At 38.4% G+C, this 20,597-nt stretch overlaps 1 protein-coding gene across 1 annotated transcript in view; it reads left to right on the plus strand.

The window, feature by feature from the left end:
• GPR158 (G protein-coupled receptor 158) overlaps nucleotides 1–20,597 on the plus strand; it is a gene marked incomplete at both ends in the record, with an annotated part of 324,736 nt that overhangs the window by 165,116 nt on the left and 139,023 nt on the right. The window contains one exon of the mRNA XM_080717186.1: nucleotides 11,356–11,579. Within this exon, the coding sequence (XP_080573312.1) occupies nucleotides 11,356–11,579 (224 nt within the window). The remainder of the gene's footprint in view (nucleotides 1–11,355; nucleotides 11,580–20,597) is intronic.

The following is a 20,597-nucleotide window of genomic DNA, read 5'->3' on the forward strand; positions in this document are numbered from 1 at the left end:
AGAAAAGGCTGCTTCTTCGCACGTCTACTCTCATGCTGCACACATTGTGGCCATGGAAAAGAGGCCAGGGTGTTCAGAGAGAGGGTCTATGTTGGTGCAGCTTTGGCTGGGTGTTGGCCTCGGCATGTGCTTAGCCTTGACCGGCCTTCCTCACCAACAGAGCAGGAAGGAACAATATAACTGTTGTTATCATTTAAAGCCAGTGAACTGCTTGCCTGTTGGCCCTGTCAGATCATATGAAAATCCAACATTAATCACCCTTGTCCTAGAGAAAAAGTACAAAAGCCTGACCAGGAATATGACCTGTCACTCACCAGGGTTATTCACCAAGGGCTGTGCCAACATTTTTAATATGTGTTGCTTGTTACTGGAATATTTACGTGTCTCTGTATTTTAGTATTTTAAATCTTTTAATCATAGTATCTAGGCAAATTACATGGGGAGTTGTTTTCCTACTTTTTTGAGGAGGTTATTTGAAGTGGGAATGACCACAGGTGGGGTCAAAGGTCAAAGGTAAAGGATTGGAGACCCCAATTATGAGATAGCGTATGTGCGTCTGCTAGCACTGTCCATGAAGTTAAATGAAGGAGCACACACACACACACACACACACACACACACAAACACGCAATGCATATTAACAGACATTAACCATACATATAAAGAGATTACCCATAAACCCCACTGGTCATTAGCTAAGTATTTTATCACATCATGATGACCGGTGACTTCAGCTGGCACTTTGAAAGCACTGCTTGTCCATGGCTCAGAGCGGCGATGGGGGAGGCGAAGTCTGCAGAAGGGCGATGGAAAGAAAGGGCATTTGAGAGTTAAGAGGCAACAGGGAGAAATTAATTAGTTGCCTCCTAGGAAGAACGGAGCACAGACCACAGAAAGGTGCACCACAAAGATGAAATTTACTTAGCTTAGAGTTGTAAATCTAGAAAAAGACTCCAGATTCCCATCGCTAAGTGTTTTAGATAAAATGTCATTGTGGCTATTGAAAAGCTTACTAAAGCTGGGCTTGGTGGTGTGTGCTTGTAATCCCAGCATTCGTGAGGCTGAGACAGGAGGATCACGGTTCGCAGGCAGCCTCAGCTGCTTAGTGAGGTCCTTTGCAACCCAGTGTGACCCTGTTTTAAAATAAAGAACAAAAAATAGGGCCAGGGGTGTAGCTTGAAGGTAGAATGCCCCTGGGTTCAATCCACAGTACTGGAAAAAAAATCTTACTAAAATGTGAAGTGGTGTGTCATTTTTTAGTTAGATGGGGGCCCACAGTAAACAAGGGCTTGTAAAGACCAACACGGATGCGTCAGAAGATGACATGATTGCCAACTGTGCTGACAGCTGGGAAGCCCTGTCCTGCGTCCCCCTCGAGACCGGTGGTCACATGTGAGCTGATGGATTCTGACATCTAGAGGGAAGCAGGACTTCAGCAGGACCAAGTGCGGATGCATACATAGCTGTCTCTTCAGACCCCGGTTGCTCCCTTCAGGCTGATGAGAGGGAGGCGTGAGGCAGTCTCATCTTTCCCAAGTCGTCTTTCTTAATAGGACCTCTCACTTCAGGGAAACCTCTTTTCTCCTTTATGTGCAGGTACTAGCCACCTCTGACTCTTCTTTCTTTTGTCTTTCGGACTGACTTCAGCCTGTGTCAATATCCAGATAAATTCCAGGTTACAAAGGAGCCAGAGCTCAAGTGACAACCACTGCCTTGCCATCTCCAGTTCTATTGACGTGAAAGATACATGGGGGAGAAAGTAAAAGGCAAACGATTAGATTTTTAAAACATAATTTTGAAAGAAAACAAAGGAATCTCCTTGAAAGAGGTACCTGATAGGGGTGTAGAGCCTGAGGCGCGCTGCTGGGTGTGCTCCCTGGGCTCTGGGTGAGCCTCTCTGGGTCACGTGTAGGTCTCCCCTCACTCTCCCTTCGTGGTTACATGGCTGGAGAGCTGGGACGACTCTTTCTGCACATCGTAGTCTTGTGCTCAGCAGAGCACATGCACATGCTGAGCACTTGCTTGGCCTTCTATAAAAGGTGGAAGTAGAGCTCCAGAAAGTCTACAGGGATGAAGTCAGACCCAAGGCCGAGGTGCCCTGCTGATCATAAGAGGACCTGGAGTTACTTATGATTTGTTTTCTTCTTTTATCTCTTTTTTCTATTTTCCTATATAAAGATGCTTCATGTAAAAAAATCCTAAAGGTTTAAAGTAAAATGTAACATTCAGACTGTACTCCTATATACCTATTTTTATTCAGATATGGTGATAAAAATAAAACGTTAAAAATCCAAATTTAGCAAACTTTGACAAGGACCAAGATATTTATGTAGTGCCTTAAGTATCTTTCCACAAATTACAATTTACATAGAAAGAAATGTGTGACATATTAGCTTCCTAAATCATCGAAGCTGGCACCCTCGGTTATAGGCGCAAACCGATGCCTCGTGCCTCCTGATGGGCTACACTGAGAAGGTATTTCTGCCAAAAATTAAGAATCTGAACCTAATGTTGAAAAATCAACATGCAAACACACATCAAGGCCTTCTATAAAATAATTGGCTTGTGCTGTCCAAAAATGTCAGGCTCACAAAGGACAAAAAAACTGCGGGGAACTGTTGTGGGTCAGAAATTAGGGACATGGCAGCCAAGTCCAATATGTGACCCTGGATTTCATCCTGGAGGGAGAAAAAATCCTACAAAAGACATCATAGTGATGATTGATAAATCGTAACTCTACGTTACATCAGAATATCCTGTCAGTATGAAGTTTCCCAGTCTTGATAGTTACGATGTGATTTTGTATGAGCATGCCGTTTTCTTTCATACTACCTGAAGTGTTTCTGGATGAAGTGGCATGACATCTGTCTTTCACCTACTCTTTAGTGGTTCAGAAGAAACAGTATACGAATAGCTAGGTATGGTAAGGCAGGTTTATAATCCCAGACTTGGGAGACTGAGACAGGAGGATCGCAGGTTTATGGCCAGCCTCAGCTATTTATCAAGGCCCCCCGCAACTTAATGAGACTGTTTCAAAATAAAATAGGGCTGGGGTTGTAGCTCAGAGGTAGAATGCCTGAGTTCAATCCCCAGTAAAACACACACACACACACACACACACACACACACACACACACAAATAATATACATATTAAAGTATAGACATCTGTCTATCAAGAGACTGAATGATACATATAGCAGGATGTAAATAAATGGTGAGTCTGGATAAAAATACATAAGATTTCTTTGTAATATTTTATGTAAATTTTACAACCATATCAAAGTCAATCACTAAGCTAAGAGAAAGACGGAAGGGAGAGTGAATGGGGGTGTCATAGGGAAGGGCTAAATGAGTAATGTGTGCATGTATCCTCTACCATCTTATACCCCATTAAAATGCATGGCTATAATGCACCAATAAAAGTAAATATAAAAATAAATAAATTTTAAATTAGAAGAGAATTAAAAATTACAAGCATATAATTTTCAGAACATTGTGTTTCAGAGAGCAAAAATTTTTTAATCATGGTGGAATAGGTAGATTAACTAGATCCCTGATTTAAAGTGAGTTTACTTAAATGCATTCATTGTTACCTAAGAGGACATACTTGTTATAAAATATTTATTTTTCTTACAGAAATATTACATGTTTATTAAAGAAACTTAGTAATATACAGAGAAGTAGAATTGATAAGGCCATTTTAACATTGATTGTTTATTTAATTCTTCCCAGCCTGTAGTTTCTATATAAATGTGTGTATATATTATCTTTCAAAAACCTTGGTATAATATTCAATTTCAATATCATACATAGTTCTCTTGAACACAATGTTAATAGCTACATAGAATTCCATTGAATAAATGCAGGATATTTGTTCATTCTAAGGTTTATGCTTTCACTAGTTTATATAAATATAAAACTCTGCCTATATAAACTAGAGGTTTTATGTTCTGTTGTCAAGGTAACAGTAGCCAGACAAGCAATACATGGTTCACAAATTATCATGATTTACTTGGCAGGCTCATGTTTACAGGTGAATAGTTAACATTGCGTGAATGTCCTAGGAATGTCTCTGTGCCCTTCTTGCAAAGGCCTTCTCTATATTTTCCTCAAGGCAGCATACTTCACATCCATCTAAGGAACTAAAAGGCCAATATTGCTGTCGCCCAGGTTAATGCTCTGTAGCTGTCATTTGTCTTCAGGATTTCTCTTTGATTGGAATGTTCTAAGAACCGTCTTCAAGCATGTTCAAACCATAGCAAAGCATATTGGCGTTTTGTGCACAAATGCCGTGTTTCAACTTGATCAGAACTGAGATTTCCAAATCAAATTATCATCCAAAATGGTTGCTACATATATTTACCCACAGGTGCCAAAGTCAACTGGGATAACTTACATTCTTTATGCATTTTTCTAGTTTATGTCTAGCCTCTTAAAATATCATTTTGAATAAATTCTTAAGCAAACCTGGTTAAAAATGATGCACTGAGTCAAATATTATTTTCAAGTATATATTTGCATCACAGAGCAGTTAACTGTGTGTGTGTGTGTGTGTGTGTGTGTGTGTGTGTGTGCGTGTGTGTGTTACTGTGGGACTAGAACTCAGGGGCATTCTACTTCCAAGCTACACTCCCAGGCCTATTTTATATTTTATTTGGAAACAGGTCTTGCTAAGTTGCTGATAACCTTGTTAAATTGCTGAGGCTGGCTTTGAACCTATGATCTTTCTGTTTCAGCCTCCCAAGTACTGGGATTTCAGGCATGGATCACCATATCTGAACCAGTAACTTTACTCAAGAGAACATTTATTTCTATAATTAGTAATTATTTTTTGAGTACCCAATATATACAAAATATTTCACTAGGTAGTGAGTATATAAAGAGATACATAAATCAAGACCCCCATATTCTAGGAATGTAAAATTCTAAACAGTGATAAACTGTGGTATCATTCAGTCGGTTAACAAAGCTCATTACTATTATTTAGCAGTAGTATAATCTCTAGAAGCTACATATATTCCCTTGTCCTAGATAGAACACAACTATTTTTGGAACTAGAAGATTATTTAATTGTGTATTAGGCCCCACAGAAAACCCTGGATGTGGAAGGCATCTTCCTTAATTCTAGTTGTTTTTTTGAGCTTTAGAAATGGCGTCTCCAACTTTTGGCTTCGTTTTTTCTTTGTATTTCTTATAGAAATGAAATGAAGAAGTTATTATGACAGAGCTTCTTATTATAGAGCCTCACCATTTGCCATTTGTGAGCCCATCTTCACATACTTTTTTAAAAATATACTTTAATTGGTGCCTTGTGGTGTCATGCTACAGTGTAGTTCCGAGTGATATAGACACATGCGCACAGCACTTGGTGAGTCTCTCCCAAGTCCTTCCTCGCTCCCCCCTTTCCCATATATGATACCGAGATTGCCATTGGTCATTTCACATATATACATCATATGGATGAAAGTGCTGCTTCCGTTCATTCTCCCTCCTCCAACACCACCCTCCTCTGCCCCCCATCACTCCCCTGGGGTTTCTGCTTCTCCATCTCAAGTTCCTCTTGTGTCCCAACCACCCCCTGGCTTTCACATGACAGAAAACGTAGGACCTTTGACTTTCTGTGGCTGTGTCAGCTCACTTAAAATGACGCTCCTCAGAGCCATGCCATTTTCTTGAAAATGACACAATGTTGTTCTTCTTTATTGCTGAGTAGAATTCCAACCCAAATCATCTTCAGATACTTTTGAGCATAAAAATTATGATTGGTAACAAGTTGCCTTTTGTCCACGAATATTGAAATGGTCATATACCCAGCATAATTATCAGAGTGGAGAGAATAGATTTGAGAAAATATAGAATGGTTTGGACTTATATTCAGTTTCTTGCCTTTTAATTAGCTGCTGTTATTTCAGTGGTCACACTATCCCTATTATTTCATTGCTATCTAAGGAAGATAATTGAGCATTTGGGCTTTTTCTGTTAGTGGGGCTACGGTCAGGATTTTTTTGGCACGGTATATTGAATCTTTTGTAATTTTTATTTTGATGGGGAAATAATGATATACAACCATTTTTCTATTTTTTTTTCAGAGTGTTCACAGTTTATTTGGGTACAGTCTATAAATCTGTGAAACTCGTAATAGTAAACGGAATAGAATAATGCAGGCAGGTCAAGCATCCTACAAGCTCAGAACTCAAAAGACGAGACAGTATAGAGAACTCTTATTACCCTCTTCATATCGTTGTTCAAACATTACCTTTGGAATGAAGACTATCCGGTCACTTTGTGTAATCCCCGCGCTTGGGAGGAGGAGACAGGAGGATCGCGCAGGTTCGAAGCCAGCTGCACAGGCTTAAGAGACCCTGTTTCCATAAAATAAAATAAAATAAAATAAAATAAAATAAAATAAAATAAAATAAAAGTATAAAATAGGTCTGGGAGTGTAGCCCCGAGGTAGAAGGGCTTCCAGGAACCCCAGTACCACCAATAAAATAAAATAAAATCACAGCCCCCACTGCCAGCACGTTGGGTTCTCCTCCCCACACCCACATTTTTTTCTTCTGTGTGCTTCTGAGTTTTAACACACTCTTTTTCATCTATTACATTGACTAACACATGTGTCTATTTTCTCCTGCTAGAACATAAATTCTGTAGAAGCAGAGACTTTTGTTTTACTCACCGATTTATCCCATGGAAACAGGGCCTGGCCCACAACTCAGTGCCCAAAAGAGTGATTGTTGAATTGAACAAGAAGTTTTGTTTCTGCCAGTTTCCATAAGGTCTGCAGTACTGTTGTCTCAGTTCATGCATTTCACACCTGGTTTCAAAAGTGTCTCAGAGTGTTTTGTAAAAATGTATACTGTAAAGTAGAATAACAATGAAGTAAATTAAGGAAACTGGATAAAAAGTAAAATAATACTCATGACAAAAGTCAGGGAGCCGAGCTGAGTGTGATGGTATACACCTGTAATCCCAGTATTTGGGAGGCAGACACAGGAGGACCACAGGTTTGAGACCAGCTTCAGCAACTTAGTGAAACCCTGTTTCAAAGCAAAAAATAAGAAGAACTGGGGGTGTAGCTCACAGCTAGAATGCCCCTGGGTTTAACTCAAAAAACAAAAAAGGAAAGAAAGAAAATTTAGGGATACGGTTAGGTTTTTTAAATTGATTAGAAATGGGTCATAAACTTGATACCAAACAAAAATACTTTCAAATTTTGGTTGGTTAAAAAATGACTGAGAATTTTACAAAGCTGAAGGGTTTGCCAAGTGTAGCTAAACTGTGTGTGATTGAGCTAGCCTACCACGATCATGTGCTCCCAGCACTAATGGTTCATATGCGCCCAGCAGCTAGCATGCCGCGCTATGTTTTAGGGCTGAATGAGTCAAAGTGCTAAATGTCCCTGCTTGTTCCATGCAGGAGAAGTATAGCTTCACATATTTAGGTTCCTGTTTCATTCATAATGAAAGTAAATAGTATATAATGTTTGCCTTGAATAAAGTCAGGAAGTTCTTAAGCCTGTGAGAAAATGTCAGCCTTTTTAGCCAGATCCAGAAAGCAAAGCTTGGGTTAAAAAGAACTGTTGCAAAAAAAAAAAAAAAATAGTGCCTTTCATAGATACTTTTTTCTTTACTAATTTAACTTTTGTTTGGATTCTGTTTGTGATAGTTGGTTTGTTTGGGGTGTGTTTGGATTCTGTTTGTGATAGTTGGTTTGTTTGGGGTGTGTTTGCACGTTAGGAATCACTGACCTTGGTCACTGATGTTGAATGTCTGAAAAACCATGCCATTTTGCTATTCTGTCCATTGTTTTTAGTGGTTTCTGATGAAAGTTAAATTTAATTTCTTTTCCTTCATTTCAGCCAGAAAGGGAAGTCTAAATCTTTTCCTCCAAAATTCAAATCTCAGAATTTATAGTTAATCATTTTGTAACCTCTAGCCTCTCTTTTATTCTGTAGCTTTCTTGATATTCTAGTTACCTTGATTAGAGTCCATGACAACTCTGAGTCCATAACAACTTCATGTCCACTATGGTGACTCTGACTTTATTTATGTGGTTATTCAGCTTGTACTCAAGAGGTCAATCATTCTTCTCTCAGTATCCCAGTCTCTGACACTTCTTGGCTTCTGACTTGCGTTCCATTCTTCTTTAAGTTAGTGTCTACCTTATATACCTGCTTTTGAAGACTTCACATCCTTCTTGTCCCCACTTGTAGCCTGCCGTTGCTATGACTATTTCCTTAGGTTTGGAGTGGCTTTGCATAAATGCAGTCGTGCCGTGCCTTTCTTCAGGCTGGAACTTCAGGTCATGCCTCTCATTTTCAGCAACCTCTGAAGTTATGGTATAGGAGGCAGGAAGCTACTCTGGACTCATGTGAGGCAGCTGTTTACTCAGGGTCCTTGATCCATGAGTAAGGGTAAAGTAGGGAAATGTTTGCTGTTATTCCAAGACCTACTCAGATTCAGGAGGTCACTGGAGGATGAAGCTTCGGCCACCAGTGGAGAGTAAAGACTGCAGTTCCATAATGCAGCCTTGCAGTCATCTTTTCTTCTCTTCTTCCTCTCCCTTTCCTCTCCTTACCCTTGAAAAAACATTCTTCAGTCACACAGGAGAACCCTGAAACAGGGCCATTGGCACAGTCCTCTTTATTCTCTGTCTCCAGCTTCTCCTCCCTCTCCATTTATTTCTACATTATTTGTAGAAAATCACAAAACGATTTTGACTGGGTCTCCTCGTGAGTCAGACCACTTTACTCTAACTGGATTCCGTTTCTGCCAAGTGATCCAGTGAGTCCCTTTCTCATACTGCTCTCCACCTCTCATGTCTTCAGTCTTGAAGCTGGCCTCTTTTGCTCTCAACGTACATTCTCACCACTTTGTTGAAAAATATAAAGCCAGAATGGCTTTCATATTTTCCCTTTACTTTACAATAGTTTTTTCAACCAGCTCCTGTTAATGTGTCAAAATAAATAAATACATAATTAAAAAGTAAAGCAAAGGAAAACTTCTGAACATTATTAATCCACCTCCACTTCTTTCCAGTGTTAGAAGAAAAGATATAAAGTATTCTTAAAGTTAATTTCTCCAGCCATATTCTTTATTTCATTCAATCTTAACTTCTAAAGTACTTTCTTTATAGTATTTTCATATCTTCCCTCAATTTCCAACAACTCTTTTTGCTGACTACTATATTCAAATCTTACTTGTATAGAAGAAAATGAAGCATACAAGCAAAATCCTCTTTATATCATCTTTGTTCCTATTAGTCATAAACTTTTCTTACTTTTATTTCATTCAATGAAACATTTATTGAAATAATAGTCTACCTTATCACATTTTTAGTCCTTAAGCCCTGAAAATTTAATTTAAATCTCTACTGGTCTTTGGAATGGACCATTTTAAAGGTCAATGAACGATAAAATCATCAACTCTCATAGCCTTTCCTCGGCCCTCATATTTGATCACATTCTAGCATTTTCCAGTAATTACCATTTCCTGTTACGACATTGAAGGTGCTTCTGTTGTCAAATGCCTTCTTTACATTCTCCAGCCGATATGTCATCCACTCCCAGAGCTCTCTCTGGGCTCTTTTTCTAACGCTGATCTTGCATCTATATTACAGCCTTGTATTATTTTTTACTTTTTGTACTATTTCTCCTAGACAGTGAGTTGGGCCTCAAATTTAACTTGTCGAAAATAGAACTTAGCATTCCCACTTGGCCCACCCATATCTTACTTCTTCTAATTTCCTTGTTTTCTGAATAGTGGTGCCTTTCTTTAAGGCATCAAGGAATCCCTAGTGCCTCTTAGCATCTCCTGTGTTTGGATAAGAGGAAAAAGAGCCAGTCACTGCGATTTGTACAAATCACTTTAATCTCCATAGCAATTAATATTTAATCAATTAGTGACCTACACCCAATGTGGGCAAGTGAACTATGTAATATCACAGTTATCTAAGAATGGGAACCATATCTGCTTGATGCTAAAATCTTGAGGATTTTAGCTGTATAACAGAGCGGTGACTCCTAATATATATATATATATACTGAATCATGAAAAAACCTTTTATTTATGTTTTACCACTGTATTTATTGAAGCAAAAGTGGACAGCTAGCTGACATGGCGCTGTACACCTGTAAAGCCTAGTACCTGGAGGCTGAGACAGGAAAACTACAAGTTTGAGGCCAACAGCACACAGTAACTTAGCAAGAAAGTTTGAAAGTAAAAAATAAAATAGGGCTGGGGGTGTATCTCAGAGGTAGCATGCCCCTGGGTTCCATCACCAGTAACACATGCACACATACTGGGGTGGGGGGGGGAGTGGAAGAGAGAGAAAGAAAGATAAAGAAAAAATTAGTAGACAAATTCACTTTAGAAAGATTATGAACCTTTTAACAAGAGTTGAAAGAAATACAGACTTTCCATTAAACTTGGTTATTAAATGATATTAACCAGAAGAACTTTCCCTCCTAATTCCTCAGTTAATCAAAGTCATATTATATACCGAACTGGATATATATTCATTAATGTTTTTTATGTGGTGTTCAAAGTTGAAAAAGGTTGAGTTTTTTTTTTTTTTTTTAGCATTTGTTGGTGCTGAAAACACAATCAGATCATGTTTAAGTATGGGCCTCAGAGCTAATTGAAGTCTGAGTACTTAGAAGAATCTAAAATTAAACAGAGGTTCAGAAGCAGCAGATTGCGGTGTTGTGGAAATACCCCGTGGGTATGCAAAGTGAGAATCGCTTGGAGAGCTTGGAACTACGCTCTGACTCTGGGCAAAGGATGCACAGGAAGTAGACAGTTGCACACTAAACCACTGTTGTTTAAGTGCTATCCCCAGCCCCGACTGAGACCTAGTGAACTTAGTAGGTGAGATCAGGATAACTAAGGGCAACCAGACCTTCCTTTCGGATTCTGTGCCACCTAGGTCGAGAAGTTTCCTAGGTGATGGGTCTGTGTCTTTGATGTACAAAAGATGTCAACTCCCTCGTTCCTCTCTGCCCAACACTCTCATGAATGCGTATGGAATATGACTTGTCCTTCAGGGAAGAGCATCAGGTGGTGCGTAAGATGGCGATAGAAAAGGCGGGCCGCCTGCTCTCTGCCTTTGAGGGATTTGGTTCCCAGTTTGGTTAATTTCTCTCAATGACTCTGAATGACATTTTTAAAGTCAAAGCGATCCAACGAATTTGATTGGAGTCCAGAGACAAAGTAACTCTCTCTCCTACCAGGAGAGTCGACAAAAGATCTCTAATGAATGGGAAAAGTTAAAAAAAAAAGTTTTGACTCTCATCTCTACCTCACCCACCTCAGAAGTGTGAATGACACTGTGGTTTTATTTGGAACTTTCAGGAAGGGGTCCGGATCACCATTTTGCAGGAAGTTCAAAAGAGATCTCAGAAGAAGCCCACGTGTGCCTCCCGTGCAGGGAGGGCTGCTCCTACTGTGCAGACGACAGCCCGTGCTTTGTCCAGGAGGATAAGTATCTGCGACTCGCTATCATCTCCTTCCAAGCCCTGTGTATGCTGCTGGACTTCGTCAGCATGCTGGTGGTTTACCACTTTCGCAAAGCCAAGGTAAACCCAGGTACCCTCGTGATGAGCTTCCTTTTTATTATGGAATAGCTGCTTCTCGTCTTAAGCAAATAAAATTCCTAAATCCTGGGCACTTTTCTACTAAGCAGAAGACCTTTCTATGCTATTATTGAATCAGAGTCTGAAAATTATATTCTTTAGTTCCCCAGGAAAAATAGGGGTTAATAATATGACACTTTATAATTTTCTTTAATGGAAAATGCCTCCCTCTATTTAGCCTGGGGCTTGAGTGTCTCATGACATTAAAGATCCCTCCTTTATATCATCTCTAGAACTTATTCAACCTATAACCACTGTATTATTCTTTTTCATACCTAGAAAGCCTTGTTATATCTATTATATTTCTTTTATTTCTTAGTCATATTCAAAGATGGTAACTGATGACACCTATTTTTTTTAGCACATTGTACTTTGAAGAATAAATTTATTCATGTCCTTGTATTTGGTCTTAGATTAGTGTCCCAGGACGATAATGATCCTCTGAACATCTTAGACAGCTTTTGAGAGTGTCTGTCCTGTAGTGCTGTTCTGAGAAAGCAGGGGCGTGCCTACATTCATAAGCTTCTCAGCCAAGAATGAATGAAATGCTGAAATGTTCAGGGAAGGGTTTTCTTCATGATATGTAACCAATACTGTGTTAGAATTTGTGGTTTTGTTATTTATAGCAAGTTGTTTGTGCTATTAGAAAGAAAGTTAAGCCTAAAGTTTCAACCTTTTCTGAGTTCCAGTGACTTCTTCCTGTTGGCCAGATTGTACCGAGTACTTTAGATTACGGAGCTTAGAGAAAGCGGAAAGTATTCCAATTAGAGGGAAATTCCTAATGGACATGATGTACATTCACAAACATATCAAAGTCAATCACTAAGCCAATCATGAGAAGGAGGGGGGGACGGGGCGGGAATTGGGTAAAGGCTAGTTGGGTGATGTGTGCATATCTGCCTCCACCATCTTGTATCCCATTTAGATGTATGACTACAATGCACCGATAAAATTTTTTTAAAAAAGAAAGGAATTTCAAAAAGAAAACAACCTCTGTGAATGCTATCACATAGACTCAAGTAAACTTTTTCATTTTAAAGGTTCAGTCATGATTCTAGGTTAATGTATTAATTGTGCTAGCGCCTTAGACTTTAGTAGTTATTTTAAGTAGACAATATTATTAACCACAGCATGTCACACAAATTAAAATCAAGCTTTGAGTCAGCAAAAGATATATGCAAACGAATTACTCTTCATTTGACTAAAAGGTGTTTTTCTCTTGCAACACTGCATTAGGTTGTATACATAATAAAATGGTAGGCAAGTGAAGTTAGGAAATAGATAATATTTTTTAAAAAGCCAGCCAGGGACAGACTGGGAGAACCGAAAGGTCTATTTAAATGAATTGCTCTGAAATTTCTCTGATATAATGAGTTCATTTACATAGTGGATAGCACATAGTTCATCTTGAATATTAATTGATTTTAATAATTAATGATTGCTGTGCTAAGTGAGTCAGTAATAAATGGTGAGTAAAATATTATATTGTGTAATAAGAAACCAAGAGAGTCTGGCTAGACCATTATCTTTATTTTATTTTATTGTTTTTTGGTACTAAGAATTGAACCCAGAATGATTCTACCTTCAAGCTATACCTGCAGCCCTCTTTTAATTTTTTTTTAAATGGAGTCTTGCTAGGTTGCTGAGAGTCTCACTAAATTGCTGAGGCTGTCCTTGAACCTATAATCCTTCTTTGTCAGTCCAGCCTCCCATGTACTGGGATTACAGGCTTGAACCGTTATGCTCATGTTATGACGTTATGTTAATGTTACTAAACATTGCCCACATTATTAACCCATTGAATTTCCCTGGGCTTTTATATGAAGTGTCAGACTACTGACCCAAATCCTACTTAACAGAGCTGTCATGAGAATAAATATCTTTACATATCATTTTGGTGAAATGTCTACAGATAAATTTGACATTCACTAGTTTGAATAGGGTCAGTTAGTTTTCACAGAATGTAACATCAGAGTAGGGGAATCTAAGTTAAAAAAGTCGGTGCACAAAGATCTTATATATTGAAGAAAGGGAATGCTTGGTGCCATTTGCCATGTGATTTCATTTAGCAGACGGCGGGTTCCCTGTGAACGAAGCAGGGCATTTCCAGAGTGGAGATGCAGATACGGAGCTGTGGGCCTTTGCTTTCTTCTTGAATGTGCCTTTGAGACATTTCTTTGGGTAAAGCAGAATCTTGGCCATCGCTTTTGGAGTTCTACTGTTATTTTCCTTACACGTGTCCCATTACATTCTCTACTTGCTGGCAATTAGGAGAAAGAAGTCCATTTAGTTTACATTTATTTGGACAAGAAGAAAAAGATCAAGTCACAGTATAGGAGTGGCATAGTCATTGCGAGTCAGTGTGCCGACCTGGGAACTCAGGTTGTTCAGACTTGAATCCCATCTTGGTTCCTTGAATCCTTGAGATCCTGAGGAAATCATCCAGCCTCTCTTTGCCTAGAGTTTTCTCCTCTTTAAAATGAGATTAACACACCGCATGCAAAAAATAACTCAGACAGAATCAGAAACCTGAGCAGGAATGTTGAAACTAAAACTTTTTCTGTAAGAAAACTTAGGCATAAATCTCATGATCTTGGATTAGGCAGTGGTGCTCTAAATAGGACATCAAATGCATAAATGACAAAAGAATAAATAGATAAGTACGACTTAATGAACATTAAAAATTTTGGAATATTAAAGGACACCATCAAGAAATTAAAAGGCATTACATAGAATGGCAGATCCATAGACTGCAGATTATAAGTAGGAAAACAGTATCCAGAACGTGTAACATGCTCTTCTACCTAAACAATAAATTAAAAATAAAACAATTTTAAAAATGGGCAAAGGATCTGAATAGACATTGCTTCAAAGAAGATGTGCAGTTTTTTTTTTTTCAATATGGCGACTGAGGGACACAGCACTCCTCAGTAGCTGAAGCAAATAAAGTTCAAATACTTAGAAAGCTGTGTCTTAATCAACAAAATAAATACATACCAGGAACCAAAACAAATCCTGGTACCTCGGGGGAACTCTGAACTTGAAGAAGAAGAAGAACATAGATTGGACACTGGACCAGTTGCAGATACAATCGCCGGCGGCGGGCTGCTTTCGTTGGCCCACGGAGCTGCCTGCCCGATAGTCCCGATAGTCCCACAGCAAGATAATCCAGGACTGAAAACAGCGAGCAGCACCCACGTCAGAATTCTGTGTGCTCACCAGCGACTGGATCACAACAGCATAGAGACTCCCACGAATCCTGAACCAAGGAAGACAGTGCTTTTGTTTTGGTATGGTTATTGCTGTTTTATTTTTTTTTTCTTTTAACCCACACTTCTCTTACTTTCATATGTTGTTTTTTTTTATATATATATTGGACAGTTTGCCTTATTTTTTTATTTCACACAGCTGCTAGTTCCTTTTATTTTATTCTTGTTCTTTTTTCCTCTTTCTTCCTCTTTCCTTCCTTTATTTTCATTCTCCTCCTTTGATTGGTTTTCCTCCCTTTTTCTTGGATTACATAATAGTCTTGGTATCTTGTGTGGATTTTTTTTTTCTATTCTTTTTTTATGTCTGTCTGCTCCTTCCATCACCCCTATTTACAAACCTTCCCACACTAACCCTACACACTTTCCCCCCCAAAAACTTTTCCACATAATATACCTCCTGGTCTAATACTCTAAGTATTTCTTACATCCATAATTAGTCCACGAACGACAAGAGTCCTAGTAGTTAACTCTCTCTCATTCCTAGCAAGATTTCACCTTACCATACTTAAAGTCTTTCTCAACCTAAACATATCCTCTACCTAATCCGACTCCTTTATTAATCACCCCAGCTCCTCCCACATCACCCACCCTCAACACTGGAAAGGCTCTGCTGACTAGCCGATACCCCAATTCCTAATATTAAGATTTGACTAAGCATAATACTCACGAACGATGGGTAGAAACCAGAAAAACAGGACAGAGAACGCTACAAATATTAGAACCAGGAATTATGAAGAGACAGCAGAAATCACGAATACTGACCTACTAGAAATGCAAGAAGGGGAGTTCAGAATCTTGTTGTTCAATATGATGAAAGGATTTAAAACAAGTATAGAGGAGGTTAAAGGTGAAATAGAAACACTAAAAAAGAATCAGAAAGAGGTCTGGAATGAAATGAAAGAGGCAATAAGTGAAATGAAGACAGCAATAGAAAGAAACTCTGGAAGATTAGATGAAATGGAAAACAGAATATCAATATTAGAAGACAGTACATCCCAAACCGAAAACACAGTCAGCGATATACAGAAATCTTTACAGCAACAAAACCTAAACATCCAGCAATTATGGGATAATATGAAGCGCCCTAATTTACGGATAATAGGCATTGAGGAAGGGATAGAGGTACAGACCAAGGGCATCTGTAATATCTTCAAGGAAATAATCTCAGAAAATTTTCCAAATATGGAAAGAGACTTCGATCTTCAAGTCCAGGAGGCATACAGAACTCCACTGAGACAAAACCAAAGAAAGACCACTCCACGCCACATAATAACCAAAATGACCAATATAGAGGCTAAGGAAGGAATCTTAAAAGCAGCGAGAACAAAAGGACGGGTGACATATAGAGGTAAAACAATAAGAATCACCCCAGACTATACAACCCAGGTTAGGAATGCTAGGAGAGACTGGTACGACGTGATTCAGACCCTGGAAGAAAATAACTTCCAGCCCAAACTAATCTATCCAGCAAAACTACTATTCAAGATCAATGGTGAATCCAAAGTCTTTCACGATAAACAGAATCTCAAAAAATTCATGAGTTCAAAGCCAACACTAGAGAAAATTCTTAAAGAAATAAACCATAAGGAAGAAAAATGAAGCAGACTTCAGAATCAGAGAAGAGAGGAATTTAATAAGTGGGCCACTTAAGTAAAGAAGAAAGATCACACCACCCAAGAGTAGACAGAACACAAAATGGCAGAAAACAAAAATCATATTTCAATAATATCTCTTAATGTCAAAGGACTTAACTCACCAATCAAAAGACATAGACTGGCAATGTGGATTAGGAAACATAATCCACATATATGCTGTCTGCAAGAAACACACCTCACAGCCAAAGACATTCACAGGCTGAAGGTGAAAGGATGGAAAAAGATATACCATGCCACCAGTGACCAAAAAAGAGCAGGGGTAGCAACCCTAATATCCAACAAAACAGACTTTAAACTAAAACACATCAAAAGAGACAAATCAGGGCATCTCCTTTTACTAAAAGGAACAATATACCAAGAAGATATAATGATAGTAAATATTTATGCCCCAAATATGGGTGCAACCACATTTGTAAAACAAACCCTTCTGGACATAAGATCCCAAGTAGACCCAAATACAATAATTCTGGGAGACTTTAATATGCCTCTCACACCACTGGATCGATCTTCAAGGCAAAGGATGAGTAAAGACGTTTTAGAACTAAAGGAAACCATAAACCAAATGGACCTAATAGACATTTTCAGAGTATTTCAACCAGGAACTACAGAATACACTTTCTTCTCAGCAGCCCATGGAACCTTCTCCAAAATAGATCACATCCTGGGACACAAAGAAAATACCAGCAAATTCAAAAAATGTAATATAATTCCATGCATCTTTTCAGACCACAACGGAATAAAAGTAGAAATCAACAACAGGAAACTCGAAAGAAAGTATTCAAATTCATGGAGAATGAATGATACACTATTGAACGACGAATGGGTAAGAGCAGAAATTAGGGAAGAAATAAAGAAATTTATGGAAACAAACGAAAACAGAGACCCAACCTACCAAAACCTATGGGACACCATGAAGGCAGTACTAAGAGGAAAGTTTATTGCATTGAGTGCCCACATAAAAAGGACGGAGAACCACCAAGTAAAGAACCTAATGACACAACTCAAGGATCTAGAAATTCTGCAACAGTCTATTCCCAAAGCCAGCAGAAGGCAAGAAATCATCAAAATTAGAGCAGAAATAAATGAAATAAAGAACAAAAAAACAATTCAAAGAATCAATAAAACAAAAAGTTGGTTCTTTGAAAAGATTAATAGAATTGATAAACCCCTGGCCAAACTAACCAAAAGAAAAAGAGAATCAACTCAAATTATCAAAATTAGAAATGAAAAAGGAGATATCACCACAGATAGTGAAGAAATTCAAAATATTATCAGAAACTACTTTAAAAATTTATACTCCAATAGACTTGAAAACCTGGAAGAAATTGATAGATTTCTAAGCACAGTTAACCTTCCTACACTTAGCCAAGAGGACATAGCAAGCCTAAACCAACCAATAACAACTAAAGAAATAGAAATGGCAATAAAAATTCTTCCACCAAAGAAAAGCCCAGGCCCAGATGGATTCCCAGCTGAATTCTACAAAACCTTCAGTGAACAACTAATACCAATACTGCATAACATGTTCCGGGAAATTGAAAGAGATGGAACTCTTCCAAATTCCTTCTATGAGGCCAGTATCGCATTAATCCCCAAACCAAATAAAGATACCTCAAGAAAGGAAAACTACAGACCAATATCCTTAATGAACATAGATGCAAAAATTCTAAACAAAATACTAGCTATACGCATTCAAAACTATATCAAGAGAATAGTACATCATGACCAAGTCGGTTTCATCCCAGAAAAACAAGGCTGGTTCAATATACGCAAATCAATACATGTTATTCACCACATAAATAGAACCAAGAACAAAAACCACATCATCATAGCAATAGATGCTGAAAAAGCATTCGACAAAATCCAACACCCATTTATGTTAAAAACACTGCAAAAAATTGGGATAGAAGGAAAGTACTTCAACATCATCAAGGCAATATACTGCAAACCCAAAGCCAACATTATATTGAATGGGGAAAAACTGCAAGAATTTCCGCTACAGTCAGGAACAAGACAAGGATGCCCACTATCACCACTCCTTTTCAATATAGTCCTTGAGACTCTTGCTGCAGCAATCAGACAAGAGAAGGAAATCAAAGGAATTCACATAGGAAGAGAGGAATTAAAATTATCCTTATTCGCAGATGACATGATCCTTTATCTGGAAGACCCAAAGAACTCAACCAAAAGACTTCTGGAACTGATTGACAAATTCAGCAAAGTCGCAGGTTACAAAATCAACCTAAAGAAATCAGTGGCTTTTCTTTATGCCAACAACGAATCCACAATGAAAGAAATAAAAACAACAATTCCATTCACTATAACCTCAAAACCAATAAAATACCTAGGAATAAACCTAACCCAAGATGTAAAAGACCTCTACAACAAAAACTATAAAACATTAAAGAAAGAAATTGAAGAAGACCTTGGAAGATGGAAAGATCTCCCGTGCTCATGGATAGGCAGAATAAATATCATCAAAATGGCCATTCTGCCAAAACTGATCTATAGGTTCAATGCAATTCCCATTAAAATACCAGTGACATTCTTCAGAGACCTAGAAAAATCAATCATGAATTTCATATGGAGAAAGAAAAGACCTAGAATAGCCAAAGCAATTCTCAATAACAAGAAACACGCAGGAGGCATTACAATCCCAGACTTCAAACTATACTATAGAGCAATAGTAGTAAAAACAGCATGGTACTGGCACAAAAACAGATATACTGACCAGTGGATTAGAATAGAAGATACAGAAACAAACCCACACATCTTTAGTCAATTAATCTTTGACAAAGGGGCCAAACACATACGCTGGAGAAAAGACAGCCTTTTCAACAAGTGGTGCTGGGAGAACTGGCTAACCATTTGTAAAAAGATGAATCTAAACCCCTATATCTCACCTAACACAGGAATCAACTCAAGATGGATCAAAGACTTAGAAATTAGACCTGAGACTGTGAAGTTAGTAGAGGAGAACATAGGTTCAACACTACAACATATTGGCACAGGCAGTAACTTTCTCAACAAAACCCCCAAAGCTCAGGAAATTAAAGCAAGAATAAACAAGTGGGATAACATCAAACTAAAAAGTTTCTTCTCATCAAAGGAAACTATCAGTAACCTAAAGAGGAAGCCTACAGAATGGGAAAGGATCTTTACCAGCCACCACTCTGATAGGGGGCTAATATCCAGAGTATACAAAGAGCTCAAAAGACTCTACACTAGCAAAACAAACAACCCAATCAAGAAATGGGCAAATGAACTAAATAGACACTTCACAAAAGAAGAGATACAAAGGGCCAATAGATACATGAAAAGATGTTCTTCATCACTGGCCATCAGGGAGATGCAAATCAAAACTACACTGAGATTCCATCTAACCCCAGTCAGAGTAGCAAGCATAAAGAAATCAAATAACAACAAATGCTGGCGAGGATGTGGGGAAAGAGGAACTCTTTTACACTGTTGGTGGGAGTGCAAACTAGTTCAGCCACTATGGAGATCTGTGTGGAGATTCCTGAGAAAGGTGGGAATAGATCCACCATATGATCCAGCTATACCACTCCTGGGTATCTTTCCAAAGGGGTTGAATTCAGAGAAATACAGCAACATATGCATACCTATGTTCATAGCAGCACAATTTGTAATAGCCAAAATATGGAACCAACCCAGATCACCATCAACAGATGAATGGATAGCAAAACTGTGGGAAATACACACAATGGAATTCTATTCAGCCATAAAGAAGAACAAAATTATATCATTTGCAAGAAGATGGAAAGCCCTGGAGAACATTATGTTAAGTGAGATTCAGCCAAGCACAGAAGAAGAAGATACATATGTTTCCTCTAGTATGCCCAAACTAGGGAACACAGAGGATACCAGTGGGACTCCAGATAATGGAGGGGAAATACCAGCAAAGTTTGAATGGAAAGATAGGAGAGGAGAAAGGCCGATCTTGATTAATGAGGGTCTACATCTGAACATGTGTAAAATTATGAATAAGACATGGTTAACCTGGACAACCATTGGTG

Source organism: Muscardinus avellanarius (assembly GCF_963383645.1).
Source record: "Muscardinus avellanarius genome assembly, chromosome: 20".
In the NCBI taxonomy this organism is placed as follows: Eukaryota; Metazoa; Chordata; class Mammalia; order Rodentia; family Gliridae; genus Muscardinus; species Muscardinus avellanarius.